The sequence below is a fragment of the Fundulus heteroclitus genome, chromosome 20 (assembly GCF_011125445.2).
Source record: "Fundulus heteroclitus isolate FHET01 chromosome 20, MU-UCD_Fhet_4.1, whole genome shotgun sequence".
Classification (NCBI taxonomy): Eukaryota; Metazoa; Chordata; class Actinopteri; order Cyprinodontiformes; family Fundulidae; genus Fundulus; species Fundulus heteroclitus.
Genome location: NC_046380.1, coordinates 43,995,938 through 44,014,508, shown reverse-complemented (window position 1 = coordinate 44,014,508; position 18,571 = coordinate 43,995,938). Strand labels below are relative to the sequence as shown.

At 41.5% G+C, this 18,571-nt stretch overlaps 1 protein-coding gene across 4 annotated transcripts in view; it reads right to left on the bottom strand.

Annotated features, from left to right (window-relative positions):
- zc3h11a (zinc finger CCCH-type containing 11A) overlaps positions 1-18,571 on the bottom strand; it is a 36,802-nt gene continuing 18,231 nt past the window's right edge. For all 4 annotated transcript variants that reach the window (XM_036152193.1, XM_036152190.1, XM_036152192.1 and 1 more), the window contains 2 exons: positions 8,403-8,566; positions 1-1,054 (listed from right to left, as the gene is read on the bottom strand). In XM_036152193.1, coding sequence (XP_036008086.1) covers positions 835-1,054; positions 8,403-8,566 — 384 coding nt within the window. In that variant the 3' untranslated portion in view covers positions 1-834. The remainder of the gene's footprint in view (positions 1,055-8,402; positions 8,567-18,571) is intronic.

Below are 18,571 nucleotides of genomic sequence, written 5' to 3'. Positions count from 1 at the left end.
TTTTCATTAAAAGCCTTTTTTATTTACATGAATGACTTTAGGATGATGACAACGGGAAGAGCAAACACACACACAAGGATAAAACCAGTTCCATCATCTACCAGAACAAATATCGACCAATCCTAAAAAAAAAAAAAGACAAAAAACTGATGCATGAAATAGAAATGTTTTTTTCTACAGAACGTACAAACGTCACACAGACTCCCTGAGGTATTAATTTTTAAAGTATACGTTGTAGGATTGTGTTTTTGACAGTGTTCAGGATAAGACATCTCAGTCCAACATGATCAAATCCAGACATGGAAAATGTCTGAAAGATGAAACCTCCACTCTGATGCTAAGTTTCATCACAGGGAGCTTTGGCAGGTAAAAACACTGCAGCTCAGAATACAGGAATTGGACGAGCAACAACATTGGTATCCGCTGGGACACAGACAGAAGAAAAACACAGATTCCACCAGAAGTGCAGGGATGTTCACTAGTTCTATATTCAACTTGCTATTCCCTTTGCATACACAGTATACAGATAGGGCCTCTCCTGAAAATGCTGTTTCCCTACAAGAATTCCTGACAAACCACAGCTTCTAGAAACACATCTTTTTTTTTCTTTCTTTTATAACTTGTCAGAGGCAAGGAGGTTAGACAACAGTCCCAGAGAAACAAGTCCCGCATGGCAGGACATCCAATAGAACGGAGGAGACAAGATGTCCTAAATGTAACAAATGTGAAGACAATACTTAAAGTAAGTTGAGTTTTTTGTAATATATATTTGAAACACTCCACTGTGTGTAAATCTAAAGTGATGACAGCAGGTTAAAGATGTGGATGACTCGTTCAGCTATCGATCAGTTCTGACAGTTCCTGCAGCAGGTCGTCCTCTCCAATGGCTGGGTCCACATCTTCTTCCAGGTGGTCATCAGTGAACTGGTTGATCAGGTCCTCAAAGTCATCCATCGTAGAACCGGGGGCATCACTATTGGAAGTGGAGGCAGTGCGGGATGCTGTTACACTGGATCTCCGTGGTTTGGACTGAGTGGGAGTTTTAAGGACTGGACTGAAACATGAAGAAAGGTGTTTATGCAGGGAAATGGCAGTAATTTTCTGACAACAAACATGTCGGTATTATCTGTGTTAATTCTTTAAAAATGGGTTCCTAAATGATTATCAACATTATGTGGTCTTTATGCAGCATTCGACTTAGGTAAAGCTCACATTAACATTCAGCTTCGATGAGATTCCCATCAAACAGCCCAGCCATATTTACTATGTGAAGTACACTAGGACCAATGCACTGAAAACACCCTTAAACCGGTTATGAAGCAGCGCAGTGAGTTTCTTTTACCCTCCGACACATGCGACTTTGGGCTTCTTTTTTCTAAAAGCACTTCTAAATTTCATGAGTCACGGACGGGTTGCGGTTTTTTGGGCAGGTTTCTGAAAGTGAAATAGCTTATGTGGGCTCTAAAATAAGTAACGAAATACGGGTTATTAAGAGACCTGCCTGCACTACATTTGAGTGTATCCAGCTGAAATATCCCTACGCCATAGGAGCCGACGGAAGTAAAGGCAGACAGAGCAACTCTGCACGTATTTTCTGCAGTTTACGGTGCAATAACCGGTGATAACTGCTGAAAATAGATTACTTGGTGCAGATCACCATTTTGATCTGCACCAAACATTGGTTCTGAATATGAAGTTTTAACACGCTGATAACATTGCAGAAACCCAACCCATAAACCGTACTTTAATGCTTATTAATTTGTTGTCTCTGTACTTGACAAACCAAGGATGAATCACGTTGCCAAACGAAGGACCTGGAGTTACTAAACAGTTGCTAAACAGTCTCTTTCAGGGTACTGAGCTCCTGCCCAGTTGCAAGCAAAGTGTAAGACTGGAATGACCTGGAAATTTAAAATCTTTTTCCAGGCTTAAACTCTATGAATATGGATAGAAACAGCAAGCAAAAATATTGTTGTTGGTGTGAAAGCTCAGAATTAGATGTGTGTGAGAGAGAGAGAGAGAGAGAGAGAGAGAGAGAGAGAGAGAGAGAGTGAAGAAATGAAAAAAACTTATGACTTTATTGAAATGTACAATTTTTATTAATTTATATGTATATGCATAATACCATGTCTATTTTTGTAAAAAAAGAAAATATATCGGCATGAAAACAGGTATGTATTTACACATTTGTTTACACAAATGTGTAAACATCAGGGCGTCATGATTAGTCATATAGCCATTATAGTCCAGAGTTTAACATTTGGCACCAGGATGTTTTCATTCCAATTCTGAAAAGTGCTTGAAAAATAACAAAATTAAAATATTTTTTGTACAAGCATGTATTTTATTAGTGTCATTTATTGCAAAATTGCATATTAAAATGCCCAAACAGGCTATTACACTTTCAGAAATAAAAGGATAAAACATGCGATTAATTTGCGATTAATCTCGAGTTAACTATCGACATTATGCGATTAAAATTTTTAATCGTTTGACAGCACTAATATATCTATCTATCTATCTATATCTATATATATATATCTATATATATATATATATATATATATATATATATATCTATATATATATATCTATATCTATATATATATCTATATCTATATATATATATATATATATATATATATATATATCTATATATATCTATATATATATATATATATATATATATATATATAGCAAAATATGAACAAATAAATATACCACCAAATTTTTTTTAATACTTTTTTCACATTTAAGAGAAAATCGGAAAATATTCTGATCACTTGTCAAGGGCCCTCCAACCCGGAAGTTGTGACGTGAGAACGTGAACGTTGATCTCAACATGGCGGATTACAGCACTACATGCGAGAGCCAAAACGAGAAATGTGAAAGCAAAATTTCGACTTCAACCGAGCGATTCCTACCAGGTGACCATTCTGATGTATCGGAGGAAGAATATTTGTGTCTCAAGCCTCACATGTTCGACCCAGACGTTTCAGACGAAGAGAAGGCAGCGGACAAACAACAGCGAGTTGGACAAGGAGTGGAGATTGCATGTCGGGAGATTGGATTAATGGTAGGACACGTTTTTTCTTTTAACTACGCAGTTCAAATATTTTTTTTGTATGTTGACATTTTCTTTTAGGCACCATACATATTTAATGTCCAAAATGCCGGTGTTGTGCGAAATTGAGTTCCCCTGTGAAAATCTGCCCCCCACCCCCGCTTTGTCAAGAGCACGCATTGCAGCCGTTTTCATGGCGCTTATTATTGATTTTTCAGTAAAACAACGCATATAATCATATCAAGGTTGTAACATTTAGTTTAATCGGCAGCTGTTTACAAAATTATAAAATAAAAATAAATAAACGAGGTCTTCTTGCGCTGTTTTGTGTTATTTTAAATGCCAAGATAATTGGTCTTTTTCCAACTTTTGTCACTTTTATTGAGCCGATGTGACAAGCGAATTTCTCCACTGTGAGATCAATAAAGTCTATCTTATCTTAAATAAAGAGATGAAGACAAAATTTATCACTAAAATGAATGAGCATTTATTCACAACTAAAAATTAATTTATGCCATGGCCTAGTTAGGCCCAATGATTAGGGTGCTACTTATCATAAAGAATCACTTGACAACAATTTATAAACAGTATCGGTATATATAATAATATTTAGCCAACCTACATACTAGTATAACAAAAGTCAAAAATAATAATATATCAAAAATATACACCAAATAATATTGAGGCCTAAATTTCCTTAATGTAAATCCATTTCCAACTTACCATAAATGCATTAATAGTGAATTTAGTAAATCAGTTACGGTGTGTAATTCGTATACAATTAATCAATCTTATTTTTTAGGTGTTCCTGGATTCTGTGAGAGAGTGCATCTGTTGCCAGGAAATCAGCTTGGTTGTTGCTAAGATGAAAGAAACCAGAGAGGATATGGATGGAGAAATCCCTGGCTGTATCACAGACCATCCTGGCATGGAAGTGGTGTGTCTAAATATTTGGACATTGCAGGTTGCTTGGTCCCAATACAAGCAACAGTATAGGCATATAGCCTATAGACAATTTGTGAGATGGTGTTGGGACTATTTAGGCAAAGATACCAGGGCTGTGATACCCTCGTGTGCAGTCAGCTGTATAAGACCCACTTCCCACCCCCAGGACATGAAGATGATTTTACCTTTAGAGGTCACCTGTTGGCAGTTAAAAAAAAATACCCAAGCTGAAAGAATAAAATCTAAAACATGCATGTAAACAAAATTGTTGTGGTTATTATGTAATATAAGCAATTACTAATAAAGTAATTTCATGGTCTTTTTCAAAATCGACTGAATGAGAGATTGATGGCATCATCTTTTGTTGGTTTCACAAATTAACTTGTCAGTGATCGGGGCTCTTATGCTGCATCAACCTGCTTAGTTTTTATTTTTTCCAGTTCTGCTAGCAGTACCCAGTACCCAGATGCCAGTAACCCCTCCAAGGACCCTTTTTGGAGTCCTTGGAGGGGGTACTGGAGAGCGCCCCTCCTGGGGACTCCCTCGTTTTGCTGGGGGACTTCAACGCTCACGTGGGCAATGACAGTGGGACCTGGAGGGGCGTGGTTGGGAGGAATGGCCCACCTGATCTGAACTCGAGTGGTGTTTTGTTGTTGGACTTCTGTGCTCGTCATGGATTGTCCATCACAAACACCATGTTCAAGCATAAGGGTGTCCATATGTGCTCTTGGCACCAGGACAACCTAGGTCGCAGTTCAATGATCGACTTTGTTGTCGTTTCATCTGATCTGCGGTCGTATGTCTTGGACACTCGGGTGAAGAGAGGGGCGGAGCTCTCCACCAACCACTACCTGGTGGTGAGTTGGCTCCGATGGCGGGGGAGGAAGCTGGTCCGACCGGGCAGGCCCAAACGTACTGTGAGGGTTTGCTGGGAACGTCTGGCGGAGTCCCCTGTGAGGCGGAGCTTTAACTCCCACCTCCGGGAGAACTTTAAACACGTCCCGAGGGAGGCGGGGGACATTGAGTCTGAATGGATTATGTTCCGTGCCTCTATTGTTGAGGCGGCTAGTCGGAGCTGTGGCCGCAAGGTTGTCGGTGCATGTCGCGGCGGCAACCCTCGAACCCGCTGGTGGACACCAGCGGTGAGGGAAGCCGTCAAGCTGAAGAAGGAGTCCTATTGGGCTTTTTTGGCCTGTGGGACTCCGGAAGCAGCTGATGTGTACCGGCAGTCGAAGCGGCAGGCAGCTCGGCTGGTCGCCGAGGCAAAAACTCGGGCGTGGGAAGAGTTCGGAGAGGCCATGGAGAAAGACTTCCGTACGGCTTCGAAGCGATTCTGGTCCACTATCCGGCGTCTTAGGAGGGGGAAGCAGTGCAGTACCAACACTGTTTACAGTGGGGGTGGTGTGCTGCTGACCTCGACTTGGGACGTTGTGTTTCGGTGGCCGGAATACTTCGAAGACCTCCTTAATCCCACCAACACGTCTTCCATTGCGGAAGCAGAGCCTGAGGACTCTGGGTCAGGTTCTCCCATCTCTGGTGCTGAGGTTGCCGAGGTTGTTAAAAAGCTCCTCGGTGGCAAGGCCCCGGGGGTGGATGAGATTCGCCCGGAGTACCTTAAGGCTCTGGATGTTGTGGGGCTGTGTTGGTTAACGCGGCTCTGCAACATTGCGTGGACATCGGGGGCAGTTCCCCTGGATTGGCAGACTGGGGTTCTGGAAAGGAGGGTCCGTCGGATAGTCGAATCTCGGATTCAGGAAGAGCAGTGTGGTTTTCGTCCTGGCCGTGGAACACTGGATCAGCCCTATACCCTCAGCAGGATTCTGGAGGGGGCATGGGAGTTTGCCCAACCAGTCTACATGTGCTTTGTGGATCTGGAGAAGGCATTCGACCGTGTCCCCCGAGGGATCCTGTGGGGGGTACTCCGGGAGTATGGAGTACCGGGCCCTTTAATAAGGGCTGTCAGGTCTCTGTACGACCGGTGTCAGAGTCTGGTCCGCATTGCCGGCAGTAAGTCGGACTCGTTTCCGGTGAGAGTTGGACTCCGCCAAGGCTGCCCTTTGTCACCGATTCTGTTCATAACTTTTACGGACAGAATTTCTAGGGATTGCGTCTCTGCTATTCGCGGATGACGTGGTCCTATTGGCTTTATCAGGGCGTGCTCTACAGCTCTCACTGGAGCGGTTCGCAGCCGAGTGCGAAGCGGCCGGGATGAAAATCAGTGCCTCCAAATCCGAGACCATGGTCTTGAACCGGAAAAGGGTAGAGTGCCTTCTCCGGGTTGGGGAGGATGTGCTGCCCCTAGTGGAGGAGTTTAAGTATCTTGGGGTCTTGTTCACGAATGAGGGGAGGATGGAGCGGGAGATCGACAGGCGGATTGGTGCAGCGTCTGCTGTGAAGCGGGCGCTGTACCGATCCGTTGTGGTGAAGAGAGAGGTGAGCCAAAAGGCGAAGCTCTCGATTTACCGGTCGATCTACGTTCCTACCCTCATCTATGGTCACGAGCTTTGGGTCGTGACCGAAAGAACGAGATCCCGGATACAAGCGGCTGAAATTAGCTTTCTCCGTAGTGTGTCTGGGCTCTCCCTTAGAGATAGGGTGAGGAGCTCAGTCATCCGGGGAGGACTCAGAGTAGAGCCGCTGCTCCTCCACGTCGAGAGGAGCCAGTTCAGGTGGCTCGGGCACCTGGTCAGGATGCCTCCTGGACGCCTCCCTGGTGAGGTGTTCCGGGCACGTCCCACCGGGAGGAGGCCCAGGGGAAGACCCAGGACACGCTGGAGGGACTATGTCTCCCGGCTGGCCTGGGAGCGCCTTGGGATTCCTCCTGAGGAGCTGGCCCAAGTGGCCGGGGAGAGGGATGTCTGGGCCTCCCTACTGAAGCTGCTACCCCCGCGACCCGACCCCGGATAAGCGGAAGAAGACGGACAGACGGACAGTTCTGCTAGCAGCATCTCGAAACAGTGGTCTACATAGTCTGAAACAAAAAGCAGCAGTGAGTAAAATTTCTCTACCAATTTTTTTTATTGCTTGGGTGCATTTACACACAAGTGGATAAACGGATACAGGAAAGTAAAAGACAACACATGTAGACATAGATACATGAAAATAAAAAGACAAAGAGTGAAGCAACTAGTATAGCTGTGGTGATTCCTGACAAAGATTATTTCAAAAAGAACATCTAATTATCTCAGTATATATGCAGTAGAATTATGTGCTATATTATTAGCTTGAGAATGGGTGAAGGATACTAATATAAATAAAATAATTTGCAGTGATTATCTGCATTGAGTATTCAAAAGGGATGTACAAATAATCATCAAAGTATATAATGAGGTTATGGCTGTTCATCATAGAATATGTGAACAAAATAAAAATGTAATATTATTTTGGACCCCTGCACATGTAGGTATTTTGGGTAATGAAAGAGCAGATAAGTTGGCTAAGGAGGCTATTAAAAAATATATTGATATGTCAGCAGTTATCCAAATCTGAAGGCAAAAGTATAGTTTGGAGAGAAAGCAAGAAGATATGGAAAAGTAGGTGGGATAATGAAATAAATGAAAGGCACTTACATAGGATACAAAATACAGTTGATGTAGTAAGGATTAGAGGAATAAACAGGAGGGAGGAAATAATTAAAAATAGAATAAGAACCGGTCAGTTTTTTTTAAATGGAACTCTTTGTAAAATGGGGAAACATCTTACTGGTTTTTGTAGTTGGTGTCATGATGTAGAAACAATAGAACATGTTTTTATTAATTGTAGAAGATATGTAAATCAAAGATTATTAAAAACAGAATTAGGTTTTCATAGGAACTTAAATTTGAGAATGTGGTTTATAAGCTAAATAGTATTTAGAGGAAAAAGAAGATTCTTCAGTTTAAAAAATACTGGGATCAGCAAATTAGAGGAATAGATATTAGGATCCAATAGATGGCTACTTCTGATAATAAAAAATTATCAGAAGTAATGAATAGCTATGTGGACATCATCTGTGAGAAAAATCTTGCTGATCTGCCACTTCAACAAATAATGCTTCATAACCGGTTTATGCAAGCATGCTGGTAAAATATCCAGAGAGCTCAGGAAGGGACATAGGGAATGGAATGGCTGACAATGTCTCCTTATACTTGTATCTGTTAAATAAAGATTTTAACAAATCAAAAGTTTTTGTTGCATTTGAATAGTTCTGGACAAAATGTGTTGACCAATGAGGTTTCATGTTCTTAATGAGGTTGTTTTTCTTTTTTAAATTTCCATTAAATGTTTAGTTTGTAACAGCAAAATGAAAAAAATTTGTTGCACTATTTAGATAGATCAGGTACAAAGTTGTCTTCTACGCATATTACACTGGTTTGATGATTTTTTGTTTTTGTTTTTGCAGGAAGCAATTTACCTTTGTGGGACAGAACAGGTGTCTCTGACAGCAGCTCCATCGCCGGCTGCTTTGCCATCTTGGCCCTGCGTCTGTGTAAAAACCGGGACGGTTTGGAGCTCTTCTCTGTGTCTCGAGGGAGTGTGTGGCACAGCAGCCCCCAGCTCAGTCCCTTTGTTTGAAGACTGGAAAGGAGGACAGAAGAGGAAACATCACTGGGTGTCTGTAAGATTGGATTCTCACCGTACACCAATCAGGCTTGGGGATGTCATCTAAACCTAATAACATAATGCTGTATCACGTTATATCAAAACATTGTAATATTTTGAAATCTAGTCTTTTCCTACTACACTAATTGTTTAATTGTGTGTGTGTGTGTGTGTGTGTGTGTGTGTATTAGGCTGCAGGCAGCAGCATGAGAATCATGCAAATCTCAAACATTACAACAGCATAGGTTACAGCAAGTATATGTGATATACTACCCAGTCATACACAAGCAGTACATACAATACTGTGTCCTCACCACTGTCTTGTTTTTCTAGTTGCATTTAAATATTTCATACCGTCGAACAAATTGTAATGTCGAAGACCTGAGTAAAATACAGTTTTCAAATTATGGTTTTATTTATTAAGGGGAAAAAAGATATCCAAACCAAGCCGGCCTGTTTGTAAAAGTAATAACCACTAAAACAGGTTGTTTCAATGGTCCTCCTACATCACTGTTGGGGAGTCTTAGGCCACTCTTTGTTGAATAGCATTTATTCAGTCACACAGAAGGGTTTTCCAGCACGAACAACCGGTTTAAGAAGACGTTGCATAATCCCAATCAGCATCGTGTCGACGCTTTAGCTGAGTCCAAAGTTTCCTTCAGAGGCTACCTTGACAGCAGAGGGTGGAAATGATTGGCTGTGAAATCGGACAGTCTATACCAGAGGTCACGGATTAGCGGACCAGGGTCCGGATCCGGACCCACCTGCTGGCTAATCTGGACCCAACCTGATTTAAAACATCTATATATTACTGCATGTTGTCCGACGACAGTGTCTAACTCAGGGTTTAAAGTTCTGCGTTGCTGCGACGGATTTCCGTCATTTGGAAATTGAGTGCAAAAAGTCCCGTCTAGACTTTTTATTCAAGGTTTTACACTGAAGCTGCTCTCAACCAATTAAACCTGGCAGAGCCGGGACATTAGCCAATCAGAAAGAGAGTAGGGCGGGTCTTTGCAAAGCAGACAATGCCAGTCTGAGATTTATCGGTCTTCAATCATTTTAACTTTTGGAAGAACATCTCAAACTGGCCACAGATGGTATGAATTAAAGTATCGGTGGTCAAATGTTTTCTTTGGATTAATGCAAACCAGCAGGTCAGAAAGTTCAGCGGATAGAACAACTGACAACTACTTCCCCCAGTAAGCGTTTCTGTTGCTGCTCCTGCAGTTAATGAGTTATTTCCACCTGTGGCCATGTCGTCTGTCAGCGTTTATTCCCTCGCTGATAAACACGGCGACCAACCAGGGATGTCCTCGTGATTCGCTATTATGTTTTATTTAAAACACAAAAGAGTAACGCGCTAGCTCAGGCTAATTTAGCATGACCCTTGAAGAAGAAGAGTTGGAATGTGAAACGACGTGCCGCATTTGACTGGGTTCGATTTGGAAAATGTAAAAAAAAAAAAAAAAAAAAAAACCTTCGCTGTTCTGAAACAAAGAAGGCAGAGCTGCATCGGCTGTCGGTATGCAGCAGTGTTCACCTGATGAGCAGCTGCGCTCCAGACACTAAATAAAATGACAAGGATATTGATGCTTACAGAATTGTGTAGAAAACTACATCAAAAAGATGAAACAAATAAACTCCAGCTACAACATGGACTGGAGAACGGGTTCTAACTGGGTGAGGCCAGAGAAAGGCGATTCTCAGAGTTTTTTTATGAAGTTAAAGTGGAGCGCGGACACAGGGTTCATCCTGGACAGATCTCCATGCAGTCACTGAGCTAAAATATAACCATTTTAATAAACTTCAAAAAAGTTAAATCATGCCTTTTTATAAACTAATGATTAATGGGTGAACAATAACAGGCAAAGCAGAGACTGATTATTGTCAAGTGCAATCTGTGTCAAATTAAAATGTATTATGTCATGATAGTGTTGGTGATGTGTCCTGCATTTCCAAGGCTGTGTTTGACCTTGTATGATCACAATGCAGCTGGTTCAAAAGACAGCAGTTTGCATCATTACATCATCTACTTCACTTCTGTACATTAACTCCACTGGCTCCGTGTCACATTCAATAAATCAATCCTATGATCATACTAGGCCAACAACAGCCATGGACAAAGAGGGACACATAACCAACACTATGATGACATCATACATTTTAATTTGACACAGATTGCACATTACAGTAATCAGTCTCTGCTATGCCAGTTTATAAAAAGGCATGATTTAACTTTTTCGAAGTTTAATAAAACGGTTATATTTTATATTTTAGCCCAGTGAATGAAAAGCTGTCCAGGATAATCCCTGTGTCCGCACCTGGAAATGGTCACGGACCCCCACCCACCCCACAAACCCTGTGTTACGTCAAGCCACGTTTCCCATCATATACGGCTTGACGTAACACCTGTATGGAAAAGCTGGTATTGAAAATCAACAGAGGGACGGGATGTTACATTTTTAAGAAGTTTAATAAAATTGCTCAAAGGTTATCAGAAAAAAACATAACTTGCTTTTAAAGATTAATAATTTTAATTGGAAATAAATTATTAAAAAAGTTAATTACTGTTGAAGGTTATCTTGGCTGCTGTATCTTGTATGTCTGGCAGGTGTTTTTGGCTTGGAGTAAAATGGAGTCCATAAATCCACAGACAGGAGGCGTTTTCAACTGATTCTGGTGCGACTTGCTTCTACAGTGTTGCTTCACATCGCGCTCCACTCCATGTAAAAGTAAAAAATAACTTAAAAACTCTCTGAGAATCCCCCTTCTCTGGCCTCACCCAGTTAGAACCCGTTCTCCAGTCCATGTTGTAGCTGGAGTTTATTTGTTTTATCTTTTTGACGTAGTTTTCTTAATAATCTGTATGCATCAAAATCCTTGTGATTTTATTTAACGAGTGTCCTGGTTCAGCTGCTTATGAGGTGGATGCTGCTGCTTATTGACTGACAGCCGATGCAGCTCTCACTGATGACTGCAGCTCGGCCTTCTTTGTTACAGAGCAGCGCAAGTTTTTTTTTTTTTTTTTTTTTACTTTTTCCAAATCGAACCCACTTAAATGCGGGGCATTGTTTCACATTCAGAGCCTTCTTCTTCAAGGGTCATGCTAAATTAGCCTGAGCTAGCACGTTACTGTTCTTTGTGTTTTAAATAAAACATAACAGTGAATAATGAGGAGATCCCTGGTTGGTCGCAGCGTTTATCAATTAAATTACTCGAAGCCAGGTAATAAAGGCAGACAGACGGCGTGGCCACAAGTGGAAATAATGAATTAATTAACTGCAGGAGCAGCGACAGACACACTTACCGAGGGAAGTTGTTGTCAGCTGTTCAATCCACTGAACTTTCTGACCTGCTGGTTCATAAATCCAAAGAAAACCTTTGACCTCTGCTTTCATTCATACCATCTGTGGCCAGTTTAAAATGCTCTCCCAAAAGTTAAAATGATTGAACACCGATAAATCTCAGACTGGCAATGTCTGCTTTACAAAGACCCGCCCTACTCTCTTTCTGATTGGCTAATGTCCCGGGTCTTGCAGGTTTCATTGGTTGAGAGCAGCTTTAGTTTAAAACCTTGAATAAAAAGTCTAGACGGGACTTTTTGCGCTCAATTTCCAAATGACGGAAATCCGTCGTGCCGATGGAGAACTTTAACCCCTGGTCTAGACCTTACTTCATAGGGTGGGGCACAATGGATACACACTAACCCTTCATATCAGGGGACAATTTGGAGGAGCCCTTGAAGCTGACGGCCATTGTCACCTTGCTGTGGTGTCAGTGTCCTACAAATGCGGCCTTCGAAGGGAGACATGGCCCACGTTTTTCTTGTCAGTCCACAAAATATTTTCCCAAAATCTTTAGAGGATCATCAGGATGTTTTCTGATGAATGCAAAATGAGCCTTAGTGTTCCTTAGGGTGAGCAACACGTTTGGCCCTGGACGTCTCCCACGGAGGCCATGTCTCTCTCTCTTATTGTTAAATCATGATCTCTGACCTTAACAGAGTTAAGCGTACTGTACTGCAAGTGAGGCCTGCTGAGCTTGCTTTAGATGTTGTTCTGTGTTTAACCGTGACCTCTTGGATAAGTGGCTGATCCTGGGGGGCTCACCAGTGTTCTCTGCTTTCTCTAGTTGTGCACAACAGGCGCTTTTACAGTGCTCGTGAAAGACCTTGGGCTTAGAAAAGGCCAGGGCGTGTTTCACTACAAATTTACCTGGGTCATTTCCTTTTCCCAGAGATTCACTTTTCATGGGTAAAAGGTCCTGGGTCTTATGCAGTGCTTTTCACATCTCCCTAGGATTGTTAAAGGGGCAAGGTTGTGGGCCACAAAGCAAGGCATTCCGCCACTAGGAGCAGTAAAGGCAGAATGCCTTTTTTATATTCTTAATTTTGTCACAAAAAGTACTTTTTGAGTTTTGTGGCTTTGAATTTCAAAGGCCCCCTTTACTGCAGTATTGAATCGGCCAGGCACTCCTGCTACCTGTTATCTGCTTGCAGCAGCTGACACTGAATAGAAAGCGTTTAGGTAGTTTGTGGTGAATAACTGCAAGTACCAGAATATACGATGTCATATTTTTCGATGGAAGTTTTTGGCATTTTAAGTTGATGCAGGCAATAATTCTGAAATGTTTCACTGCAGTTCTGTGAGATAAATATTTTAATAGAGTATTAATGACCCAATAGAGCACTTTCACTTTCCTTGTACACCGTTCCCTAGGACTGTCCAACTAGCCACTAACTTCAGAGACTTTACTAATTTTGGAAAAAAATAGAAGGCTAGGGATGTAGTCGGGCTTTGGTTGTTTGGATTTGGTTTCTTACCACCACCTGCTCGACTGAATGTGAACTGCTCAAACTTCCCCGTACTCATCAGCTCATTAGGCTGATAAAAAATTGTCTGTGGCATTTCTGAGCAATGAAAAAAACATTTAAATTCCCTAGGATTACTTTTACCCAGGTGAAAGAAATTCTGTGGCTTTAAATCCCAGGGCTTTTAGTGGAAAGGGGGATAAGACTCTCACTTTGGTTCACTAGAACCATAAATACCATATTTTGCAGACTATGAGTCGTTCCGGTATACAAGTTGCATCAGTCAAACAATTTGTCATAAAGAGGAAAAAACAGGGAACAGCTTAACAAAAGCCACTTCCTACTAGCTGTCCCCAAAGAAGGAATGAGAGCTGGAGTCCTTTATACTGCTGCAGGTGGGTCTCATCAGCAGTCAGATTGGCATGGTAGTCCTCTGGTCCAATGAGGTTGCAGCTTCTCTGCAGCCTCCTTACAGCCAATCAGGTAGATGTTACGTCACAGTGGATTTGCATAACAAGCCTCCTGCACAGCCTCCATAGGCCAGGGGCCGTAACACTCCCCCCCTTAAATTACAAAATCAAAATTTTGTAAATACATAAATCACACACACAAAACGAGTCACACAACCAGCAAAGGTCAGGATCAAACAGAGTGTCGAGATGGAGCTCGTTTGAAGGTGAGGCTGGCACATCTACAGATGGAGGCTGAGGAAAAAGCCCAGGACAGAAGAGCTCAGCTGGAGCTTGAGATCAGGAGGCTGGAAATAGAGGCTGACAAAGCTGTAAAGCTGCGCAAACTTGAGCTGGAGGCCCAGACTCGAGCACCTTCTGCCTCTATCATACCTGGTTCCACCACCATGTCTGCTATGCAATTCGACATCAGTAAGTGTATTTCTTTAGTACCTGCTTTCAGAGAATCTGAAGTTGATTCATATTTTGCAGCATTTGAACACCTTGCTGGTGCTTTGAAATGGCCTAGGGACACCTGGCCACTTTTGTTACAATAAAAGTTTTGTGATAAAGCTCAAGAGGGGTTGGCCGCTGTGTTCTTGAGCAGCATGCCACACTGCTGGTTGTGTTAGTCGTTTTTGTTTTACTGTAACACTCGTTTAACCAGGTAATGACAGGTTGTGTCACTCGTTTGGTGTTTTGCCGTGACACTCTGTTTAAACCTAGCCATTGCTGGTTGTGTTACTCGTTTTTGTTTTACTGTAACACTCGCTTAACTAGATAATTGCAGGTTGTGTCACTCGTTTGGTAATTTGCCGTGACACTCTGTTTGAACCTGACAATGCTGGTTGTGTTACTCGTTCCCTGTTTTCTGTGACACTTTGTTAACCTGTGTATTGAAGGCTGTGTCACTCGTCTGGTAATTTGCCGTGGCACTCTGTTCTAGCCTCTCAATTCCTGGTTGTGTTACTTGTTTCCTGTTTTCCGTAACACTCGAGTTAACCTGACAATGGCAGGATGTGTCACTAGTTCGCTGTCTTGCTGTGACACTCTGTTTGATCCTGACCTTTGCTGGTTGTGTTACTCGTTTTGTGTGTGTGATTTATGTATTTACAAAATTTTGATTTTTGTAATTTAAGGGGGGGAGTGTTACGGCCCCTGGCCTATGGAGGCTGTGCAGGAGGCTTGTTTGTTATGCAAATCCACTGTGACGTAACATCTACCTGATTGGCTGTAAGGAGGCTGCAGAGAAGCTGCAACCTCATTGGACCAGCAGCGGACTACCATGCCAATCTGACTGCTGATGAGACCCACCTGCAGCAGTATAAAAGACTCCAGCACTCATTCCTTCTTTGGGGACAGCTAGTAGGAAGTGGCTTTAGTTAAGCTGTTCCCCCACCTTTGGTGTTTGTGATTGTTTTGGGCTCATTTTTAATTAGTTGTGCTTCCTAGTTTGGTTAAACATGTAGTAAGTTAATTTACCCTAAGCACTGTTAAGATTATGTGACCTTTATTTTGTGTTAAACTGGGTTGTATTGTTTTGTGTTTGTTAAAACCCATTCGTTTTGTAATAAATCACCTTTTTTATTATACTACTTTTCTCTGGACACTTTTATGTTACCTCCCCTAGACCCCTAGACCTTTGGGGTCGTAACAACATATATAAGTCACACCGGACTATAAGCAATTATTTAGCCATTTATTTCACTTAATGCAAGACTAAAAACTGACATTTCATTTGGTAAGCCAATTAAAAAATTACACAGCTGAATCCACAACAGGCTGAATAACATGGAACATACCTGGGAGGATGAATGGGCTGGTTGGAGCAACTCCAACCAGCAAGGTTTTATCCAGCACATTTCAGCATAACGTGATGTTACGCTGAAAGTTGTCAAAATGACCCTTTAAATAGGCTGTGCGCATAACGGGGCTACGTGCTAAATTAACAGTGCAACACAGATGTTTCAGAGCAATATAAAGCTCACGTTCATCAGCAAAGCTGCAACCCGGCCAGACAACAGACCTGTAAGCTAGCGCTAAGTAAATACCTCTCATTGTACTAAACTTGTACTCCATCAGATACACTGAAATCGGGGACATTTCCAGGGACAGGTCATCAAAAATGGGGACAATCCCCAGAAATAGGGACGTCTGGTCACTCTATTTTAAGTGGTACAGGAGCAGGATAGTTTTCATAAGCCTAGTGAGCCCTGCTGTGGCTATAGACGGTAATGTTTACTCCTTGGTTCATGCTGGTCAAGATGAATTACCATTTAAATTTGATATACAAATCGCACCTGGATATAAATCACAGGATCGACCAAACTATGAAAAAAATTACGACTTATACTGCAATACTGGCACCTTGTGGCTTAAATCAGTACAACAGCTAGCCAGTCACAACAATCTAATATGCCATTTTTAAATTGTGTTGTAACTTTTTACCCCCACAGGACAGGTATATGATGTTGTATTCTGTTCTATTTACGGTCCGCTTCTCTTACTGACTTCCATTTTAACAGACTGCTGCTCTTTTGCCAACATAAAATAACAAATGGTGTGCTCTATGTTGGGAACCCTGGGAACTCTCATATGATTGGCTCAGGAACCAGGAAGTAAACACTACTGCACCGAAGTAGTTCTGGACCGTACCTCTAGGTTTGAAAGGAGAAAAATGTGACTAGGACATTGTTGATGGAGAACATTGATTGTTTATAGGGAATGTTACGTCCATCCTGAGTGATAAATGAGAATGATTTAGGTTGATTTTATAGTAAATATCACACTTAATTATTATTTTGCTAAAGGAAGAGCAAAATGTATGGAGGACCAAAACTGACAGAATTAAAAATAGGAGCAGAAGAAAAGCAGAAACATGTGAATTAACCAATACACTTAAAAAGTTAAAATTAATTTAATAAATAAGCATTAATACTGTAAATGTGATTTTATATTTCTTTGTTAAAAAAACATTTGCCTTACCACAAGTTTTATAATTTACTATTATTATTATTATTAATTAAATATTTTAATTGACCTTCACATGTTTTTTTCACCATTCGTTTCCAACATATTTATTTAAGCACTTTTAAATCACTAAACGCAACCTTGTGGTGATACATTCATTGGGCTGTTTATACATTTCTGCTTTAATTCTTTATTCAGTCAGGTGCAATACTCCATAGTCTGTCCCCCTTCTTACTAATCAAGAAAATGAGTTTAGCTTGTCATTTGCAAATAATATTTTTTGCAAATAACCATAAAAAACCCTCTGCCTTAAAAATAGTTTTGCCTTGGTATTGGAAATGGAAGGTCAGTAACACAAACTGAACACTGATTTTTCTGGTCCAATCGCAAACCTGCCAATTTGACTGCTGCATTCTGCAACCATACACGCCACTCCATAAATATCCCCACATTGGCCAGCGGCAGGGCCAAAATTCCACCCATGTGCCAGACTCCCCTCAGATCAGGGGCAAAGGAGGGGCTGTGGTGCAACAATAATGAGGGACTTAGACCGACTCAAAGCAGTTCAACAATTAAAGGATTTCATTGTGAAAAAGAAGGCATTAAAAATAGCACACATCTCCTTTAAAAGGAGAAGTCCGGTCAACAAGGAAAAATCAGGGGCTCATTAGCTATACCTAAAACTAATACGTTTGTCGCGATTTAATGAATTTAGTGTTAATCAATAAGAAAATAAAAGCATAAATTGTTGTCTGGATCACAGAGTATGGGGGCGGCCATTATTGCCCAAATATGGGCAAAAATGGCCGCCTGACATCACATCCTGTGACGTAACATCACGGTGAGCCAAGGGCAGTTCTCCGCGCTTTACAAGCAAACTTAATAGGAGTTGTTGTACACAGCTGCGAACAGAAACAATTATTTCGGATTTCCAGAGGACTTCGCCATTGAAATTCGCGAGAGCTATTGTTGAAGCAACAATGATCACGTGCATGGCAGTTTGATGTTCCAATACATCGGGTAAAAGTGGAAAAAACATTGTTTTTTTCACCTCTCCGATTCATGACCACCATGGGCTGTTTTGTTGGATTGCCTACTTGAAGAGAGAGGATTTGCCATCGTGCTTCTGGCCAGAGAGAAAACACGTCGTCTGTAGCCAACATTTCGAAGAATGTCTACAAGATGACATGAGAGCGAGACATTTCAGTAGGGTTTTCGTTTTTATGATGTAGAATTTGCGGGAACATTTGTTTACCCGACCAGAGGGGCGGAGTGATACGACACACTTAGAAAGCATGCTCACTGTTACAAAGCCCACTTATTTTATGCGACTTTGGTCTTATTTTTTCTAAAGTCGCTTGTAAATTTCATGAGTCGTGGGTTAGTTTTTTTTGGGCTTGTTTCTAAAAGTGAAGTGGCTTAAACTCAGAAGGAGCCGCTTTGCCCGCTCTCACCATTTTGAGCAGAGATTGGTTCTAAAGATGAGTTTTACTCCCTGATAACATTGCAGAACTCAACCTATACACCATACGTTACTGCTTATTTGTTGTCTTTTTATGTCTCTAAAGTGTAAAATTAGTAATAATTTAAATTTAAATGCTTAATACCATGTCAATCTTTGTTTAAGGGGTTAAAAAATATTTTGGCATGAAAACGGATATTTATTTACAAGGGGACAGATAGGGCATTGGGACTTCCTCTACAACCGATACCGCGACCTGACGTCACAAACTGGGAGGTGGCAGTACTGTT